At 43.1% G+C, this 18350-nt stretch overlaps 1 protein-coding gene across 6 annotated transcripts in view; it reads left to right on the top strand.

The window, feature by feature from the left end:
• Nucleotides 1-18350, top strand: part of Metap1d (methionyl aminopeptidase type 1D, mitochondrial) — a 76335-nt gene that overhangs the window by 41395 nt on the left and 16590 nt on the right. For 3 of the 6 annotated variants that reach the window (XM_021149781.2, XM_085834787.1, XM_085834788.1), the window contains 2 exons: nt 4310-4475; nt 15975-16132. In XM_021149781.2, the coding sequence (XP_021005440.1) occupies nt 4385-4475; nt 15975-16132 (249 nt within the window). In that variant the 5' untranslated portion in view covers nt 4310-4384. Of the gene's footprint in view, nt 1-4309; nt 4476-10021; nt 10101-15974; nt 16133-18350 lie in introns of those variants that run through there. The other 3 variants (XM_021149790.2, XM_029474213.1, XM_029474214.2) reach the window with 2 other exon arrangements.

Genomic DNA, 18350 nt, shown 5'->3' with positions numbered 1-18350 from the left:
TGGAGAGATGGCTGAGCAGTTAAGAGTACTGTCCACTCTTTCAGAGGGCCTGAGTTCCATTCCCAGCAACCATATGGTGGCTCACAACCATCTGTAATGGGATCTGATGCCTGATTCTGGTCTGCAGGTGTACATGTGCACGCATATGCATAAAATAAATCAAAAGAAAGCAAAAAAGAAGAGGAAAGAAACTAAGCAGGGAGGGATGCTGTGCACTTTCACCCGAGCTCTCAGAAGGCAGAGGCGGGCCAGTCTCTGTGGTTCTGAGGCCAGCCTGTTTTGCATAGTGAGTTCCAGGACAGACAGAGCTATATACTAAGATTCTGACTTGGGAAGGAAGGAAGGAAGGAAGGGAGGAAGGGAGGAAGGGAGGGAGGGAGGGAGGGAGGGAGGGAGGAAGGAAACTTAATAAAGTATTCTCTAAATTTAAAAAAACAAAAAACAAAACCAAAGCTACGTGTCTTAGTTATGGTTACTGTTTCTATGGTGAAACCCCATGACCAAAAGCAAGTTGGAGAGGAAAGGAAAATGTAAGTGAAATTATGCAAAGTTTAAAAAAAAATCTACCTTAATATTCATCCTTGGCAAGCTGAAGGGGTTTGCAACCCCCTAGGAGGAGCAAGGACATGAACCAACCAGACCCCCCAGGTAACCCCATAGGAAGAACAACAATATCAACCAACCAGATCCCCCAGGGCTCCCAAGAACTAAACCACCAAACAAAGAGTGCACATGGAGTGACCCATGGCTCCAACTGCCTATGTAGCAGAGGATGGCCTTGTTGGGCATCAATAGGAGGAGAGGCCCTTGGTCCTGAGAAGGGTCGATGCCCCAGTGTAGGGGCATGCCGAGGCAGGGAGGTGAGAGTGGGTGGATGGGTCAGGGAGCACCCTCATAGAAGCAGGAGGAGGGGGAGGGGATAGGGAGTTTCTGGGGGTAGGGGGAACTGGGAAAGGGGAAAACGTTTGAAATGTAAATAAAGAAAATATCCAATGAAAGAAAAGAAAAAAAAAATCATCCTTGCCTAGAGTGTAGTGGGATCTATCTATCTAAGGAAACACTGTGAGGTCCCTGAAAGAATCACATATTTTTTGTTAGACAGTGTTTTCTATATACTAGAGAAAGAGATGCACTCTTTCTCCCCTTCCCTTCCCTTCCCTTCCCTTCCCTTCCCTTCCCTTCCCTTCCCTTCCCTTCCCTTCCCTTCCCTTCCCTTCCCTTCCCTTCCCTTCCCTTCCCTTCCCTTCCCTTCCCTTCCCTTCCCTTCCCTTCCCTTCTTCCCTTCCCTTCTTTCCTTCTTTCCTTCTTTCCTTGTTTTTGTTTGTTTTTGGCTTGTCAAGACTTGGTTTCTCTGTGTAGCCTTGGCTCTCCTGGAACTCTGTAGACCAGGACACACTGGTTTGAACTCAGAGATACACTTGCCTATGCCACACAATTACTGGGATTAAAGAGATACACTACTTTCAGAATAGATGCTTAATAAAATCATAAGCACATAAAATGTAAAATATGATAGGAAGAAGATGGCCAACTCAAACCCAGCTAGAAAAGAGAAACAGTGGCTGGAGAGAGGATGGCTCAATGGTTAAGAGCACCAGCTGCTCTTCCAGGGGCCCTGGGTTCAATTCCCAGCAACCATATGGCAGTTCACACCTGCCTGTAACTCCAGTTCCAAGGGATCCAACACCATAATACAGACTGTGTACAGAGGAGGGAAAAAAAGTAAAAATAAATAAAGAAAAAGAAAGCAAAGAAAAACAAACACAAAGAATCAAATAGTGTGTAGACAGTGTTTTCTTTGAGTTGTCACAGTCCCTACCAGAGGGCTCTGTGGAGAGAAATGACTGGGAACACTTCCATTCCTCCTGTGGAACAAGTTAGGGGAATGATTATCTTCGAGGGTAGTGCCCTGGCCCGGTCACTAGCTTTGTAGGCCAAACCCATCCTACATCAGCCAGTACCAAGGTCAGCATGAGGTGGAAGGAAAAGAGACCAGGGCTGCTATGTGAAACTTCATAATCAGACTTTCTTTGCCCCTCCTCGGGTACTTGTTTTGACTCAGGGCTAGGTCAGATGATCCTAGAACACCTGCATTTCGTCTCCTCCCCTGTCTCTTCTCCACTTCCCAGGACCCCTAAACAGATGCAGGTGGGGTTATATTGTCCAAGGTGAGGACTCTGAGCCTGTGTGTCTCTGTCTGGTTCCCTCTGTACATTCCAGGGCCCTCACCCTACCCCCCGGGGACTCAGTCTCACTTGGAACCCTGTTCCTCAAAATGTACTTGTTCTTCTTGAATGTAAAAGGTCTTTGCTTGACACAGATTTTCATCAAATGCCTTTTTTTTTTTTTTAAATTACAATACAGTGTCTCAGCAATCTGTCTCTGTGGGTGTTCACTTGAATTCTGGAAATAGAGCTAGGGTTTCTGAATTAATAATGAAACATGTGTTTAGAGTCTGTACCTCTTCCTTCTCCTTAACCACATCCTAGATAACCCGCCAATAGCCAGTGTCACTTGTGTGAATAGATTCTCTAGTTTTAGTTTCCCCCCTCCGCCTTCTGGCTGTCTGGATGATTAATGTGTCGAGGATAATACTGTTGACCCATTTCAGTCATGTCAAACAACACCCATTGCTCATCTATATAACGGCGTACACACTGAGCCTTGCATCCTCAGCGTGGGAGCTGGTGAGCTGTGATGTAGTGCTTTAGACATTACATCATAAAGACGTAAGACAATGGGAGTGGCTATCGCATCAAACTCTGTTATCCAAATGGTAATCGTTAGTGAACAGCACTTACTGACCCGGCCAAAACCGTTCCTTCTCTCGCTCTCCCAAGAGCAGGTGGGGTGGTGATGGCATGCAACAGTGTGTCAAAGTGTGTTTTAATATCACTCGACTATTATGGGATTTGTTGCAAGTAGTTGAGGGTTTTCAGTTGCTAATCAGTGATTATGGAAATAACACTTCTGAATTTTTTTGGGAAAAACTGGCTGACATTTTTTATCATAGTTTTATTAAACGGTGTTCGAATAATTTTCAAGACAACTAATTTACTGTGGAAACTATTTTGATGAATGATCTGATAACAAAGATCAGCTTTGACAGCCCTTGAAACATTTACAGTGTGTAAGGGCATCCTTTGCATGGCGTTTTAAGTAAATGCAGAATTTGAAGGCACCAGAGTTAGGCTATCAGGTTTCCATGGTTACACTTTTCCAAGTTATTTTGTGTGTTGTGTAAATAGGTCTGTGAGTCACTGATAATTATTTGTTGTTTTGTTTGTTCTGTTGGTAATTCTGTGTTGAGCTGAATTTAATACAGTTCACAGCGCGTGCTTTGGTTTATGTATATTTTAGTGTTCATGATTGACAGTGATTGAGCATTTCTTATGGAGTGCTTGCCTTTTTTGTCATAAATGATGTGTGTTGCTCGTCCTTGAAATGTAAATAAGTTCTTCCTGTATCCCTGTTTAATAAACAGGAATTTTATGCAAAGACTTCTTGGTATATTTTAAACAATAGGCTTTGGAGAGATCTAGGGGTTTTTGTTAAGCAGATCGTACACCAAAACAAATATATTTGAGTTCTTACAAATGAGGTTACCAAGGACAATGTAAGTGCTCAGGGTTAAGCACTACATTGACTGGATACAGTTTAGTAATGGGCTATAAATAGCAGCGTTCTAGACTGGGGTGTGCGCATGGCGGAGCGATAACCTGCAGTGCAAAAGCTCTAGGCTCAATCCTCAGCATAAGAAAGAAAAAATTAATTAAATAAAATTGGAAATAGCATCTGATGTAAGTGTTAAGACCGTGATGGTGAGCTTCCCAGGGGAATATTCTCTGCAGACAGGAGCTTTCCCTGGCAGGAAATCTCTCCGCCCACCCCGTGCACAAAGTAAGAGTGTTTCTATACACTATGTTTAGAAGGTACTGAGGCTTGAAAAGAGGGAGGGTCTTTTCCACCTACACTCGGAAGAAAAGATCTTACACAGACCCTGCCATGGACCACCAAATCAGCAAGGATTAACCCGAAAAACGTCAACACTAAACTGCATGAGTCTTCCTCGTGAGTTCAAGTCTTCATGCTGCCTAAGGTCTTGGTACATCTGTAGTCAGCTTTGATGGTCAAGGTGGCCCCACTGTGATGCTGGGAGGGGCAGGGTGCTTTAGGTTCTTGCTTTAAGCAGCAGCTCTGGGGCCCCACCTAGGATCTCAGAACCCTTTGTAAATCACTTGCTCATCCCAAAGCATATTTTTCAAACTGAGGGTTTATCCTTTGCTTCTTTCTGTCTGTCATCGCACAGTTACCATAGCAACCTGCTGAGGAAGATCCATTCCGATCAAACGAGGAAAGGAATTTAGCCTGTCCAAGTAAACCGATGAGTGCTCAAGGGAAGGGAGTCAGTTCCGACAAGAATCCAAGAGCTGTGCTCACTTCAGCTGCAAACAGTAAAATCGGAATGAGCAGAGGTTAGTATGACCTTTGTACAAGGGTGACACAGAAAATTGTGAGGTGCTCCATTAAAAAAAGAAAGAGGCCTGGAGAGATGGCTCAGCAGTTAAGAGCACTGACTGCTCTTCCAGAGGTCCTGGGTTCAATTCCCAGCAACCACATGGTGGCTCACAACCATCTGTAATAAGATCCAACAGCTACGGTGTACTCATATACATAAAATAAATTAATCTTTAAAAAAAGAGCACTCATATAAAATTAAAAAGACACTTTTTTGTTTGGTTGTGGTTTTTTTGGGGGGTTTTTTGTTTTTTCAAGGCAGAGTTTCTCTGTGCAGTCCTGGCTGTCCTGGAACTCAGGTTGGCCTCGAACTCAGAAATCCTCCTGCCTCTGCCTCCCAAGTGTTGGGATTAAAGGTGTGTGCCACCACTGCCTGGCTAGAAAGACACTTCTTTTAGAAGACCACCCCAAGACACATTTATAGTAAACCATAACACATTAATTTTTACACTGCTTTCCTCTTTTGAGCCACAAATTGGCTGTTATGTTGGGAGTTGGTTTTCCTTTTGACATTCTGGTGGAATTAAACCTCAAAAAGTGTTCAATACATATAATATAAACCTCAAAAAGTGTTCAATACATATAATATTAGACAGTAAATATTTTTCAGATATTTTATATATCAGATATTTCAGGTCTGTGGGAATATTAATATTAAATATTAATCTAAAAAAAGACATGATGAATTTATCATTCCACTAAATGTGAGCAATATCTCCAACATTTCCAGCAGAAGTTCTCAAGTGTTATTTCCAGATGTGAGAAGTACCCAGCCACATATAAATAAGGAGTGTACATTTTATTGGTTTTAATTTTTAGCTTTTAAAACAGAATCGACATTGTTTTAAAACATCTTTTAAAAGAAAAAGAGGAAGAAGAAAGAAGAAAAGAGGAGGAGGAAGAGGAGGAGGGGGAAGAGGAAGAAGCGGCGGCAGCAGTAGCTACACTTAGGTTGGAAGCAGACTACAGTTAATTTTTTATATTAGTGCATAAAACTGTCAAATGTGTCTTTATTCATATGGTCAACTGAGTCTACCCAGTTGAATGGAAGATAAAAATTACCTGTGGCAATGTAGCTATACCAAATTCAAAGCCATCTTGAGAAAAATTGCATATTGTTCCTTGCACTGAAAAAGGCTTTTATATAATTTCTCTTTGTTTTTGTTTGTTTGTTTGTTGAAGTGAGCTCCTTGATGTGTGATCTTGGCGTCTGTTGTCTTGAGTCTGTTTAGTCTTGGCCATGGAAGCCTGGATAGGGTTCTCTCAGGCTTTGGCTTTTCCATTTTGGGCTGTGGCTATTGACACCCTTTCCCGCCATGCCTCCTGCCGTGGATTACAGCAGAGACGATTCCTAAGACTGTCAAAGATTCCCATTCCAATGTTTTCTTTCATTTGGTGTTGTATAGTGAAGATGCATTAAGCATGAATTCAGATGGGGAGTTAGGGGGGATTTTTGTGTGTGCTGATATTGCTAAGGTCCAAGTTATTTTAGAACAATCACTTGCTTGTACAATAATAACTTTACATAGTGTATCAAGAAGGAAGGAAGGGAGGGAGGGAGGGAGGGAGGGAGGGAGGGAGGAAGGAAGGAAGGAAGGAAGGAAGGAAGGAAGGAAGGAAGGAAGGAAGGAAGGAATCCAAAGGTAGAATGCAGTTGACATTGTTATAAAATGAGAAACTAAAATTATGTTCTTATCAAATGCTTTAATACAATTTAAAAATATTCTTATCAAAGCTGTACCTTTGCTGGAAGTCCCCACATCTTCTGTTATTAGGTATTTTAACCCAAAATGACTAGCACTTTAAGTAGTATTTTACATGACAGCTGTATTTATGAATAGTGTTTAAAAAAAATTAAAGGACTTTCTTACTATCTTATTTTTTTTAAACTCATGATGTTTTTGTATGGCCATTCTCTAAAATTGAATTCCATGTGTGATTTCTGTGAAATTGCCCTTTCTGGTTCCTATTTGTGTGCTTTAGTATAAAATTGTCCTATCACCCTCCTCTTGAGCCGAGGTGTGTGAGGTAACAGGAATGTTCCTCTGGACTGCAGAGAGCTGAAAGCTGCCAGATGTTCTGGCTGGCTCAGAGGTATGTGCTCCCTGGGTCCCAGGCCTGTGTGAAATGCTCCTATACTACTCTGACAGCTCACTTGCTTTTTCCTTTTTCCACTCTGGTCAGAGCCCCTCTCTCTCTCTCTCTCTCTCTCTCTCTCTCTCTCACTCACTCACTCACTCAGCTGTATTTAAATGATACTACGGCATCCAGAAAATCTGGCAAAGAAAATGATATTTTGATGACATTTTTCACAGGGCTCAACTGGAATGAATTATTACATTTTAACAAGGCTCTAATAAACAGCCCCTTTATTCCTCCCTAGAAGGGTACAGTATTTCTTTGTCCAAGAAGTGGCCTGAGTGTACGTATTGTTGAACTGCGAAAAAGCTTCTTTTCTCTAAACTTCAGCTGAGAGACAATGGCTTTGCTCGGCATACACTATTTCCTTGTAACTCGGTATTTTCTGATCTGTAGTCTATATAAGATGAGCTGAGATTTCAACATGAAGTAAATATTTTTTATCTTTTCATTGCATGCAGTGTTGTATTTCCCTATAGAAATGGATCATTGCTAAGTTACTTCCCCTGATCTGCCAAATGATAGACATCTAGTTTTTGCCAAAATCTTTGGCATTCTTCCCTTAGCTGTGATTAAGCTAGCCTAAAAGTCACACACAGACACACACACAGACACACACACACACACACACACACACACCCCATAGCCCACCAACACGGGTCTCCATTAGTAAGTGCAAGTGTTTATTGATCTGTATGTGTAGTATAGGTGGAGGGTGTGTCTGTTTCCCTAGAGTAGGAAGGTGCTTGTTGTCTAAGTATAGATCCTTAGGTCCTGGTGGTAGCTACTCGTGAATAATCCCATTATCAAATTGATTTTTTTATGCTTATGGTATTTTGTTTGCTTGTCTATCTGTGTACTATGTGAGTACCTGATGCACAGGGAAGTCAGAAGAGGGTGTCAGCCTGGGACTGGAGCTACAGACAGCTGTGAATCACTGAGTTGTTGCTGGGAATTGAACTCAGGTCCTCAGGAAGAGCAGCCAGTGCTCTTAACCATTGAGCAGTCTCTCCATCCTCAAATTTGATTTTTCTAAAGAAGCAAATTGAAGCCTTTTCCTGAATTTTTTCTGAGCTGGTCAGTGGTGTTATGCTATGTCAGTTGCTGTTCATACAGTTTTTAAAAGGAGGGAGGATGTTGCACCGAGCTAACGTCTGAGGGAGCCTTGCACAGAGTCCTCTTTGCTTTGACCTGGGAACCATTCTTGATCGTTATTATTGAACTTGGGTGCCCAGGCACCCAAGTCATCCTTTCCTCAGAAATGTTCTACATGCGACTGACTTTTTTAGTTTGTCTTCTCTAGAGCCAGGGCTCCCGGGCCTGGGTGATGGCGCTGACCTCCACAGATTATTGTCTGCCTTGCCTTCATCAGGCCACTCATTGTATCAGTAATGGCAGCCAACCCTATTTTATTGTTCAGACAACTTGTCCTCACAGACCTTAGAGTATAAGCAGCCAGGATAAAAGTAAGTCTTCCCAATTCTGTCACTCGAGAGTTGACATGTGTCCTTTCCCTCCTGTGGAATCTTCATGACTGCAGTCAATAGTTTTATCTACAAATAACTGCCAGGATGGTCCTGTGGGATGTCAGGTAGAATCCTTATTTCCTACAAGTCCTTGTAGCAGTCTCTGTTACACTCAACTCTGTGCTTTCTTTTCGACTTTAGGAAAATGAGCTGTTTCTCCCCACACCTGCATACCAACTGGGCCTGTGCCCTCTTTAGAAATGTTTAACAAACACTGTAGCTTTACCATTTAGAGACCGACTCCAAGCGCTGTTAATTAGCTGCCCCCACCCCCATGATCCTTCTAGGTTTGTGAAACAGACCGCTCTTCTCTCCACAAGGGCATCTTAGCTTGAGATGCAGGAAGCGGTGGTGGATGGTGTCCATATCCACGACTTCCTGAAGTGGAGAAAAAGTGTGGACGGCATCTGGGGAAGGGGGTTCTTTACCAGCTTGTTTCCTGTAAGTTCAATTGGAAGACCTTGTCTGTGCAAATAGATTTCAAAATAGAGCCTGCCCTTTGACTGTCTCCATAATTACATGGCTCGCTCTGTATTTTATTTGGCAGCCAGAGCAGTTAACCCCTGGAAGGAAGGGGCTGATGGCATGCCCAGCTCGCCTTCCCAGACATGTCCATGGCAATGAATAAACCACTGTTTGGCAAGGCCCAGAGCTAAAAACACACTAAAACAGTTCCTAGCTGAGCTGAAACTCTCTGAGAACAGATTTAATAATGTTTATTATGGCTGATTAAAAAACTTAACTTTGTCTTCAATGTGTGGCTTGTAGAAAGGTACTAATTGTTTTTAAAAATTGGGAGCCGGGAGAGTTCCTTGGTACTTTGATGTAAGCAGCATCTGTCAACAGGATGAATTTGCTTTTGTTTAGTTCCAAGAGCCCTTGTCCTTCAGCTTTGCCCAATCAGTATCTGCATCAGCCCGGGGCAATCCCTCAATGTGCGTGGATGTGTTTTCCCTTCAACAAATGCACAGGTTGTTTCTTGTGAAATATGAGCTTCTCCTCTGCTTTATAGTTGCCTTGAAATGGGAAGGAACCCACCATTTTCCCTCACTTCCTTTTCAAACCAGTACATCCTAGTCCTAGATTGCAAAAGCATCGTAGTGAGTGACTCACGCTGTTTAATTTCTCTTTGGCAACGTTTGTATGAGTTATGAAACCTTTCAAGCAGACAGTTGATGTTTTAGGTCAAGAGACTGGAGACGGAGGCCTCTGCAGTGTTCTCTTGGACTTCACGCACGTGATGCTCTGTGGGGGCTCCGGCTCCTGCTTGGAGTAATCGGTTGGAGTTCATGAAAGTGCGATCTTTCTGTGGTTCTAAATCCACACTTCAATACGTGTTCCTAGGGTAGGGTCTTTTCTAAGCCCACTGGAGGATGCAACATTTTTGAACATTAAAAACCAAACCCTGTCCGATTGCAGACACAAAGTAAGTTGCCTTAAAAAAAAAAAAAGTTGAAGTTAATGTATTATTTAAACAAATCATTTGGTTAGAATTAAAATTATCAATGGGTGGAAGAGCCACAGTTGAAAATGGATTAGTAAAACATTGTTGTTTTCTGTCTTGGTAATCATAAATCATTTAAATGTGGCAGACAGTCCTCCCTTCATCCAAAATAATTGCCTCCATTTGTAAAATCAATTAGATGTTAATATGCTATAAATAATAGTTTTGTTACTAGACTTTGGCATTTGCTGATCATTATGAAGAAATATGTTCAACGAGATATTTTACAGGGCGTCTTTTCAATTCTATATTACTGCTGATTGACATTGTTAGCTAATGTAAAGTCATACCAGCCTACCTTATTGTGTTGTTTTCTACCCAGATGTTTGATCCTTCTGAAGGAAGCCTAAATGAGGACTGATGGCCTGCTGCTGCTGGGTGAAAGCCTGGTCTAGGAGTATATTATGAGAAATGTAGGTGTCGGCAGCCACACTAGAGTACAATCGTACTTTGTTCAGTTTTACAAGTGTTTAAAATAATAAGCACTTTAGAGGCCCCTTTGAAAGTTCACTCAGACTTCCCCTTAAAAATACTTGTTGACCAAAAGCAAAACTCACATTTTCAAGGGTAAAATCAGCTTAATAAAGGGTCATTAGAAAAGATACACATAAAACCCCAGGGCACAGTGGGTGAAATGGAAGCGCTTCATTATGTGGTATAGAATGCATGAGCAGATAACAATTAAAATGGACCCTGGGTAAAAGGCCAATGAATACAGGGCAGACTGTGTGCAGCGACATCAGGCGTGGAAGACACAGCCCTCCTCCAGCATGCCGAGTTCTGAAGCTCCACCTTCCAGACCCAATCTATAAAAGGAATTAAAAGGCGATGTTTAGAAATTGATGTTACCATCAAATATGAAAATACTTAAGCACATACCTAGATTTATATCCCACATGTAAGTTTACAATACGAAGCATGCACAGTGGAATCCAGAGGACACAGAGCAATTTCAGGAGACACTGAGCCCGCACAGTTTGCAACTTTAATTACCACAGGGGCAAGTGGGCCTAGGTGGCGTTTAGGACACACCAGTGGGAGCCATCAAAAGCCTCAGACCAGGGGGCCCCCGAGCAGCAAGGAGTTGCTTTTGCTAACTTGATCAGGGTGTTGTTACTGCTGATCACCCAGCAGAAAAGCTGTAGGGTCTCTTGCACAGGCAGTAAACCCACACATTGTTATAGACAGTAGAATATTCACTGTTATTGAGGGTGATCGTAAAAATGACTTTCAGTGTCACAAAAATTCTATCAGAGTCGAAGCTGCACTCTGAGACTTATAGACACCTGCTTCTTGCCTGTTAATACGAGCATTCTTGCCCAAAGTGCCATCTTCCATCTCCATCATAATCAAGTCAGTAATAGCTTGAATATTCAAAATTCAGAATTCAAAAATTCTAAGTGCAAAAAGCCAAGCATGGCACTGCACCCCTTCATCCCAGCACAGGCAGATGTCCCTGAGTTTGAAGCTAGCCTGGTCTACAGAGTGAGTTCCAGGATAGCTAGGACTTCACAGAGAAACCCTGTCTGGAAAACAGAAAAACAAAACACACACACACAAAAATTATAATAAGCATAGCTCATGATCCCCTCCTGGCTACCTTGTTCAGGGTGACATCATTATCTTCTAGGGTACCAGGAGTGAAACTCATCTATTTCATCTGTGAAAACACTATTTTTTTTTCCTGGTCAGCAGTGAATAGTTCATGGAATAAATACATAATGGTATTTCACTATCACGTTACTTTGTGATAACACGTATGCGGTACTTTTATTGACCTGAAAGAAAACATTTTACTTCAACTATAAAGGTGGAAGTAGAGTTGCTTAGAACTGTTGTCAGCAGATTGACTGTGTCCAGGCTGGGCTCCTACTGCTCTTAATGCTCACCTGTCCAGTTGCTGGGGGCAGGGGTGGGGGATGTGCTTGCGTCTTTCTGACAGTGAGCCTGTCATTTGGCAGGATGGATACATTGACCACACTGTTAACCAGAAAGGGAATGCCTCCAAAGCCTTACCCAGGCCTCCCGGTAGAGACCTGATGCTTTCATAATTCACGTGTAAGTGCATAGAAAAAAAATTCCCCTGTAATGCCTATGTACTTGAACTTGATAATATTGATAGAAATGGCCTCTCTTCTCTAATCAGCCATACCGGAGGGAAAATCCTCTGTGTGATAAAATTGATCTGAGTCTCTATCACTCACCTGCTGTCTGGCTGCAGCATGACAGTGAAGCAGGTTCTGCTGAGTGAAGAAGGCCAATGCTGAGGCCATCTCTCTTAACTTCTGGGATGAGCTCAGTAAGGCGATGGCATGGGAAGACTCTGTGGTCTGTTCCCTGCCCCTGCCCTTGCTAGGCAGTTGTCACCCACGCCCCGGTGTCTCCAGCCTGGTTTCCATCCCTCCTGCCAGCTGTTGATCTGCTTAACATCTGCCTCCCTCACGGGACTGGAGAGGACCAGTGTGTTTCCTGGATTTAGGATTTGGCACGGAGAGTGGAGGCATAAACACATTGAGTGTGGAGTGAGAGACTAGATTTGGATGCCCCCAAGGAGGACATGTTAAAGAGCAGGGCAGGCTGGGTGTGGTGGTGCACGCCTTTAATCCCAGCACTCGGGAGGCAGAGGCAGGCAGATTTCTGAGTTCGAGGCCAGCCTGGTCTACAAAGTGAGTTCCAGGACAGTCAGGGCTACACAGAGAAACCCTGTCTCGAAAAACCAAAAAAAAAAAAAGAGTGTGTGTGTTGGTGGGGGTGGGGTGGGGGGGTGGGGGGGTGTAGAGGGAGAATGAATGATCGCTACAGTTTCCAAGTCTGTTGTCTTACCTAACACCTTACCTGATGGGAGCAAGAACACACTAATTCCCCTTAATGGTTAGAAAGTGGGCCTCAGAAGCTTGGGTGACTCAGATCTGGATTACTTCAAAGGTATGAAATGTACCTTTTCAATTAGAGGGGAATTCCTCTAAGAATTTCCATGAAAAAAACGTCTAAATGTTAATTGAGCACAGGATATGTTTTTCAAGATTAAACAAACAAACAGAACATTCTTCAAAATCCAAACCCTGAAAAAGTTGTGGTTTTGGGCCAGGCATACGTGGACTTTGAGGGCCACTGCATGCTGTTAAAGGGTAGTGTGGTGGCTGCAGGCCCAGGCTTGGAAGTGAGGAGCTGGAGGGGGCCTGGTTATTGATTATGAGAGGTGGGTATCTCCTCATCTTTAAACGGGCAGGAACTGTAAGAGGCACTGTGTGATAAACTGAATGCTGGCAGTAAGCGTCATCAAAAGGTGGTTGCTAAATCTGAGCCTCTCTGCTTCTTTTTTCTATCATTTATCAGTCTGTCTATCTCTCTGTTTCTATCTATCTACCTATCCATCCATCCATCTATTTATTTTGAGGCAGAGTTTCTTTATTTAGTCCTGAGGCGGGCTCTGTAGGCCAGGCTGGCCTCGAACTCTCCTGCCTACCTACTTCTGTCTCCTGAGCACTGGGATCAAAGGCATGTGCATCTGGCTGCACCTTTGTTGATATGGATGCTTTTAGCAGTCATCATAGCATGCACTCTCCTCAGGATGGGAAGACTGCACTTTGTATGTTGGCCTTTGTAAGGGGACAACTAGGGGGACAGAATCATAGATTGATTCTAGTCTCCAGACTTTCTACTGTATATAACAGCATGCCCAACTGCCTCACTGAAGCATGCGTGCTCAGGGAAGGGGGGCTGGGAAGCCCATTAACACACTCTGGAAAAAAAGATTATTAGTGAACACAATTCGGTGGTATCTTCTCCATTTTTCTGGATGTTTCCATATATTAGCTAATTTTATTGAAAAAAACTCAGAGAGAGGGGCTTGGGGAGTTTTCCTTGGCCTTGGTCCTTCCTGCATATCTTGCTTTACACTTGGTATTTTCCCCTATAAAATGTAGTAACAGTGGCTGGAGAGATGGCTCAGCAGGTAAGAGCACTGGCTGCTCTTCCAGAGGACCTGGGTTCAATCCCTAGCATCCACGTGGCAGCTCACATCCCTCTGTAACTCCAGTTTCAAGGGATGCAGACGCCTCTGGCTTCTGCAGGCACTGTGTCAGGTGCTGCAAGCAAACCATCCAAATACATGAAAGTTAAAGGAAAAAGTGAGTTAAAAATGAATACAGTACAGCTCTGAGCCCATAGGGCCCTTGTGACGACTGATGAGCCAGCAGATGCAAAACTCCTTGCTCAGTCGCTGACATGGTGGTTAGTAGTAAAGCTCTGAAAGGAGCTTCAATTTTTATGACATTCTACTTTACGGGTTTTATTTATTTTTATTTTATGTGCATTGGTGTTTTGCCCACATGTATGTCTGTGTGAGGGTGTCATATCCCCTGGAACTGGAGCTACAGACAGTTGTGAGCTGCCACGTGTGCTGGATATTGAACCCAGGTCCCCTGGAAGAGCAGCCCCCACATTTTACTTTTCCAATGTCCATGAAGAAACTGTTGTTTGTTAGGCGTCTGCTAAGCATGGCATACTTCCACAGTTCCTGTTCCGGTTCCTTCTCACACACTGGGACACAGAGAGACCCAGCAAGTACAGGGATTGAGATAGCCACCCAGAAGTCGCAGCTTCTGCTTTCTGGAGGACACTCCACCCTCCAGACACCAGATGACAATCATTTGATCATTTGTTTGTTTGTTTGTTTTTGTCCATATGTCTTTGTCATGGCTAACCAGGTCTGCCTTAGCTTAGAAACGGCCATGACCAGTTGTAAATGACTGAGGGGAGGTGTGGAACTTGAATTCCACACAATTTTATCTTGTAAGATCCTATTTCTTCTGATTTTTTTCCCAACCACTTATAAATATAAAACATTTATTTTTAGATATTAAGCTGTATAAAAACAGAGGCGTGCAGTTTGCCGGCTCTCCTTCACAACTGTAAGCTGTGGCCAGTGAGGGATTTTTCTCAACTATTACTTTTACTGTAATAGCAATGAAAGTGGATATTTTTTCATTTATGTATTTATGGAGAAGTAGATAGCTTTTAAAAGCTCACCATAGGGAAGAAATTAAAATGAATCAAAAAGTCTTCTTACCTCTTGCCCTATCGCACACTACCGATGAATATTGACTTTGGAAGTGTATGGACATCTACACGCTTATATAAATAACTGTGTCAGCTTCTTTTACACTAATGGGTTTTCTCTTTGAACATGATGTTTTAATTTATTCTTTATGAATTTCTTACATGTGGACAGTGCATCTCGACCATGCCTACTCTCGCCTGCACCTAACAGGCTTCCTGTGGACGTTGTTCGGCCTGTGCTTTCCCATAACATAACACTGCCTTGTGGCCCTGCCAATCAATGCCCAGAGCCCATTTAGCGCCTCCTCCTTTTTCTACTCCTCTGAGTCAGGGTCCCATGTAGCTCAGGATGACCTTAAACTGACACTACTGCCTCTGCTTCTCAAGTGCTAGAGTTATGGGTGTGTACTGCCATGGTGAGCCTTGTTCTTCCTAATGGCCCCAGAATTTTCTGTTGGGTAGATAGACTGTATTAGATGTTTAGCCCATCCCCTGTTAATACATCCCATTTGGAATCAGGCTACTTCACGATTTTTTTGTCCAAATAGTTCCTAAGTAAGCGTTTGGTGCTGTACATTTATCATTTCCAATTGTATTATCCATGGGACATTTGAAGAGATAAATTGCTGAGTTGAAAGACGTGCTTTTAATATTTTAATAAAGACCTTTAAATTCCTATGTTCATTTTCTTTGGTTATACTTACACTTGCTATTTGAACCAACTTGAGCATTCGTTGCAATGAATTTCAGTATTATGCCTTCACGCGCAATAACTTAACACACAGTCGCAATCCCACGGAGGCCAAAAGTGCAGCTGGCAATTTGTCTGTGGCTTTTGAAAGGAAAATAGTTTTAAAGAGTATAGAGCCGCCAAAGTAGTGCCCTGAATTCTGGGGTTACCTGGACATCGTCACACAAGGCCCCGCAGCAGAAATTGTTCTTTTCCACACCCGCTGTGGGGCAGATCTTCAGTATGTTTATTTCCTATTAGAGTAAAGCTTCCTATCGTCAGAAATTTATGTAAACAGTGCTAGTTAGTCAATATGGTGTGCTACTGTTGTACCAGAGCCCAGAACACTACTGTCCCTGTTTCTTTGGGGGGGCTTTCTTTTTTGAGTCAATAGAGAACGAGACTAATGATCTAATAGGCAGCAACACCTTCTAGGGCAATCCTGTTAAGGTCCTTTCTTTCTTCCTAACATGAAATACTCTATTTCTGCTCACAGGTTGTCAGAGAATTCTGTCTTCGCCACTCAATCATATCTACTTACACAAGCGGTCAGGCAGTCAACAAAGAAGACATTTCTTTTTCTGGAGACAAAGGGATATCTCCCACAGTGTGGTTTCGCCGGCTGCCGTCTCTCCCGCACATCCTGTCCCCAAGGTACTGTCCGGCTGCTGCAGGCTGCTGCAGGCTGCCACTCTGACTAGCAAGCACAGGTGGACTGTGCAAGCACATTTGAATCACGAATTTAAGACGTGTTGTTTTTTTTTTTTTTAATTTCAAATTGTGACGGGAGACATTTTATTTTAGCATACTGTAGTTTGAGAATATCAATTAAGGCAAAAATGAAGTCTGGGAAAACAACTGTTTAGCTTATTTAGAACTTCAACTTTTGATCATGACTTTTTTTTATGTTAGACTTCTAGCATGAAATTAAAACTATGTGTATATAGTTCACAATTTTTTTTTGAAAATGACTGTAAAATTGGGTTGATTTAAGAGAGATTCATGGAAACTAACACTGAATGTTTTTAAGCCCTTACATTTCTACGTTACTATGTTCTTTGAATAATTTTTTTTAGAATATATTAAATAAAAGCTAGAACATTCTTGATCCCCTTCAAAGGTTTCAGTATTGTGGGAGTACAATCTCTCTGTCTTTGAAAATGCAAGGCAAAGGAGGTGGAAGGGATCGTTTATGAGGAAGAAATATCATAAAAGAAATATAGACTTGCCACGAAAATCACCTGCTTTCTTCCTTTTCCACTTCTATAATGAATCACTCTGAGTGTTCTTCCCAAAGTGGAGCAGTCCATTTTTGTAAAGGGTTGAGAAACAAAAAAAGCTCAAAGTCCTAGCTTGGCTTAGGTCTGATCATCATAGAAAGAGCCAGCATTTGGTATTAGTCATAATGACACTTTCAACACATTGACACTTTTTTTTTTTTTTTTTTTGTAAAACCAAAAAGAAATCTGTAGGGTAGGGCTTGGCCTGGGGATTTGTCTTGGACAGTAAAGTACTTGCTCTGTAAACATGAGGTCCTGCATTTACTCCCAGGGTGCATGTAAAACAACAACAACGACAAAGACCAGGACTGTAACATGCTTGTAATCTCAGATCTGGGCAGGGGAGTCAGGGACAGATAGATCCCTAAGGATCCTTGGCCAGACAGTCTGGTCAAATCAGTAAGCTCCAGATTCAGTGAGAGGCCCTGTCTCAAAAAATAAGGTGGAGAGTAATTAAGGAAGACATCAGATATTGTCTGGTGGTCTCCACACCTCTACACATGTGAATACATATTTGATTCCATACCTGCATACACACACACACACACACACACCCGTAGGTAAAGGAAGTGTGTTGTGGTTTGCATTTTAGCCAGTTTCAGAGACAACCGAGCACCACCGCAGCCCATGGTTGTAACCAAAGCTGAGCCCAGAGCAGCAATGAGAACATAAGCTTGCTGGGAGGAGGCTTGGTGACCCATGGGAGCAGCTGGGTGATCACAGGTGACTGTAGCCCCTGCAGGGCTCAGCTGGGGCAAGCCAGGCCATTCTAGTCCCAGAATAAAAAAAGCCCCTCTCTTGATGGAGAGATCACTTAATCAGTAAGTGTTTGCCACACCAGAGTTAAGAGCCGGAGCTCAGATCCCCAGTGCCCACATAGACCCTAGTGGTGTATGCTTCTAATTCTAGTGCTGAGAATGGGGAGGGGGACACAGGAGGATCCATGGAGCTGTTGGCTCTGTGTGAGCTCCAGGTTCAGTGAGAGACCTAGTCTCAAAAACAAACGAGCTGGGCATGTGTCCCAGTACTTGTGAGGCAGAGGCAGGCAAGTCTCTGAGTTTGAAGCCAACCTGGTCTACAGAGCAAGTTCTAGGACTACCAGGGCTACACAGAGAAACCCTGTCTCAACAAACAAACAAACAAACCAAACAAAAAAGCCAAATAAGTGGGTAGAGAAAATCCCTTCTGATCGTGGAATAAGAGGAGATCCTAAGGTCTGGTCTGGCACACTTCACAAACACAAGAGCCCCAACCTCAGCCCTGCAGGGCCGAGTATGGCTCCTGGCCCAACTGTGACCTTACTGTGTTATGGTCAGCAGTGTTGCTACAAATGGCCCAGGAAGGGCTGCAGACCTTAGTGCAGACAGGAGCTATGTATAAGAGTGTTACCACCAGCAGGTTTCAGTGCAGGAGAACCAGCCACAGGAGAGATCGGGTTGGATGTGTGATGTTGGGTTAGGAGAAGACTCTTTGTTGCTTCTTGATTAAAGATGGAAACCTTCGGGCTGAAGAGTTGGCTCAGTGGGTAAGAGCACAGACTGCTCTTCCAGAGGTCCTGAGTTCAATTCCCAGGAACCACATGATGGCTCACA

This window comes from Mus caroli, unplaced genomic scaffold (assembly GCF_978045245.1).
Source record: "Mus caroli unplaced genomic scaffold, Mus_caroli_1 scaffold_2, whole genome shotgun sequence".
NCBI classification, from domain to species: Eukaryota; Metazoa; Chordata; class Mammalia; order Rodentia; family Muridae; genus Mus; species Mus caroli.
This window is presented reverse-complemented; position numbering and strand designations above follow the sequence as displayed.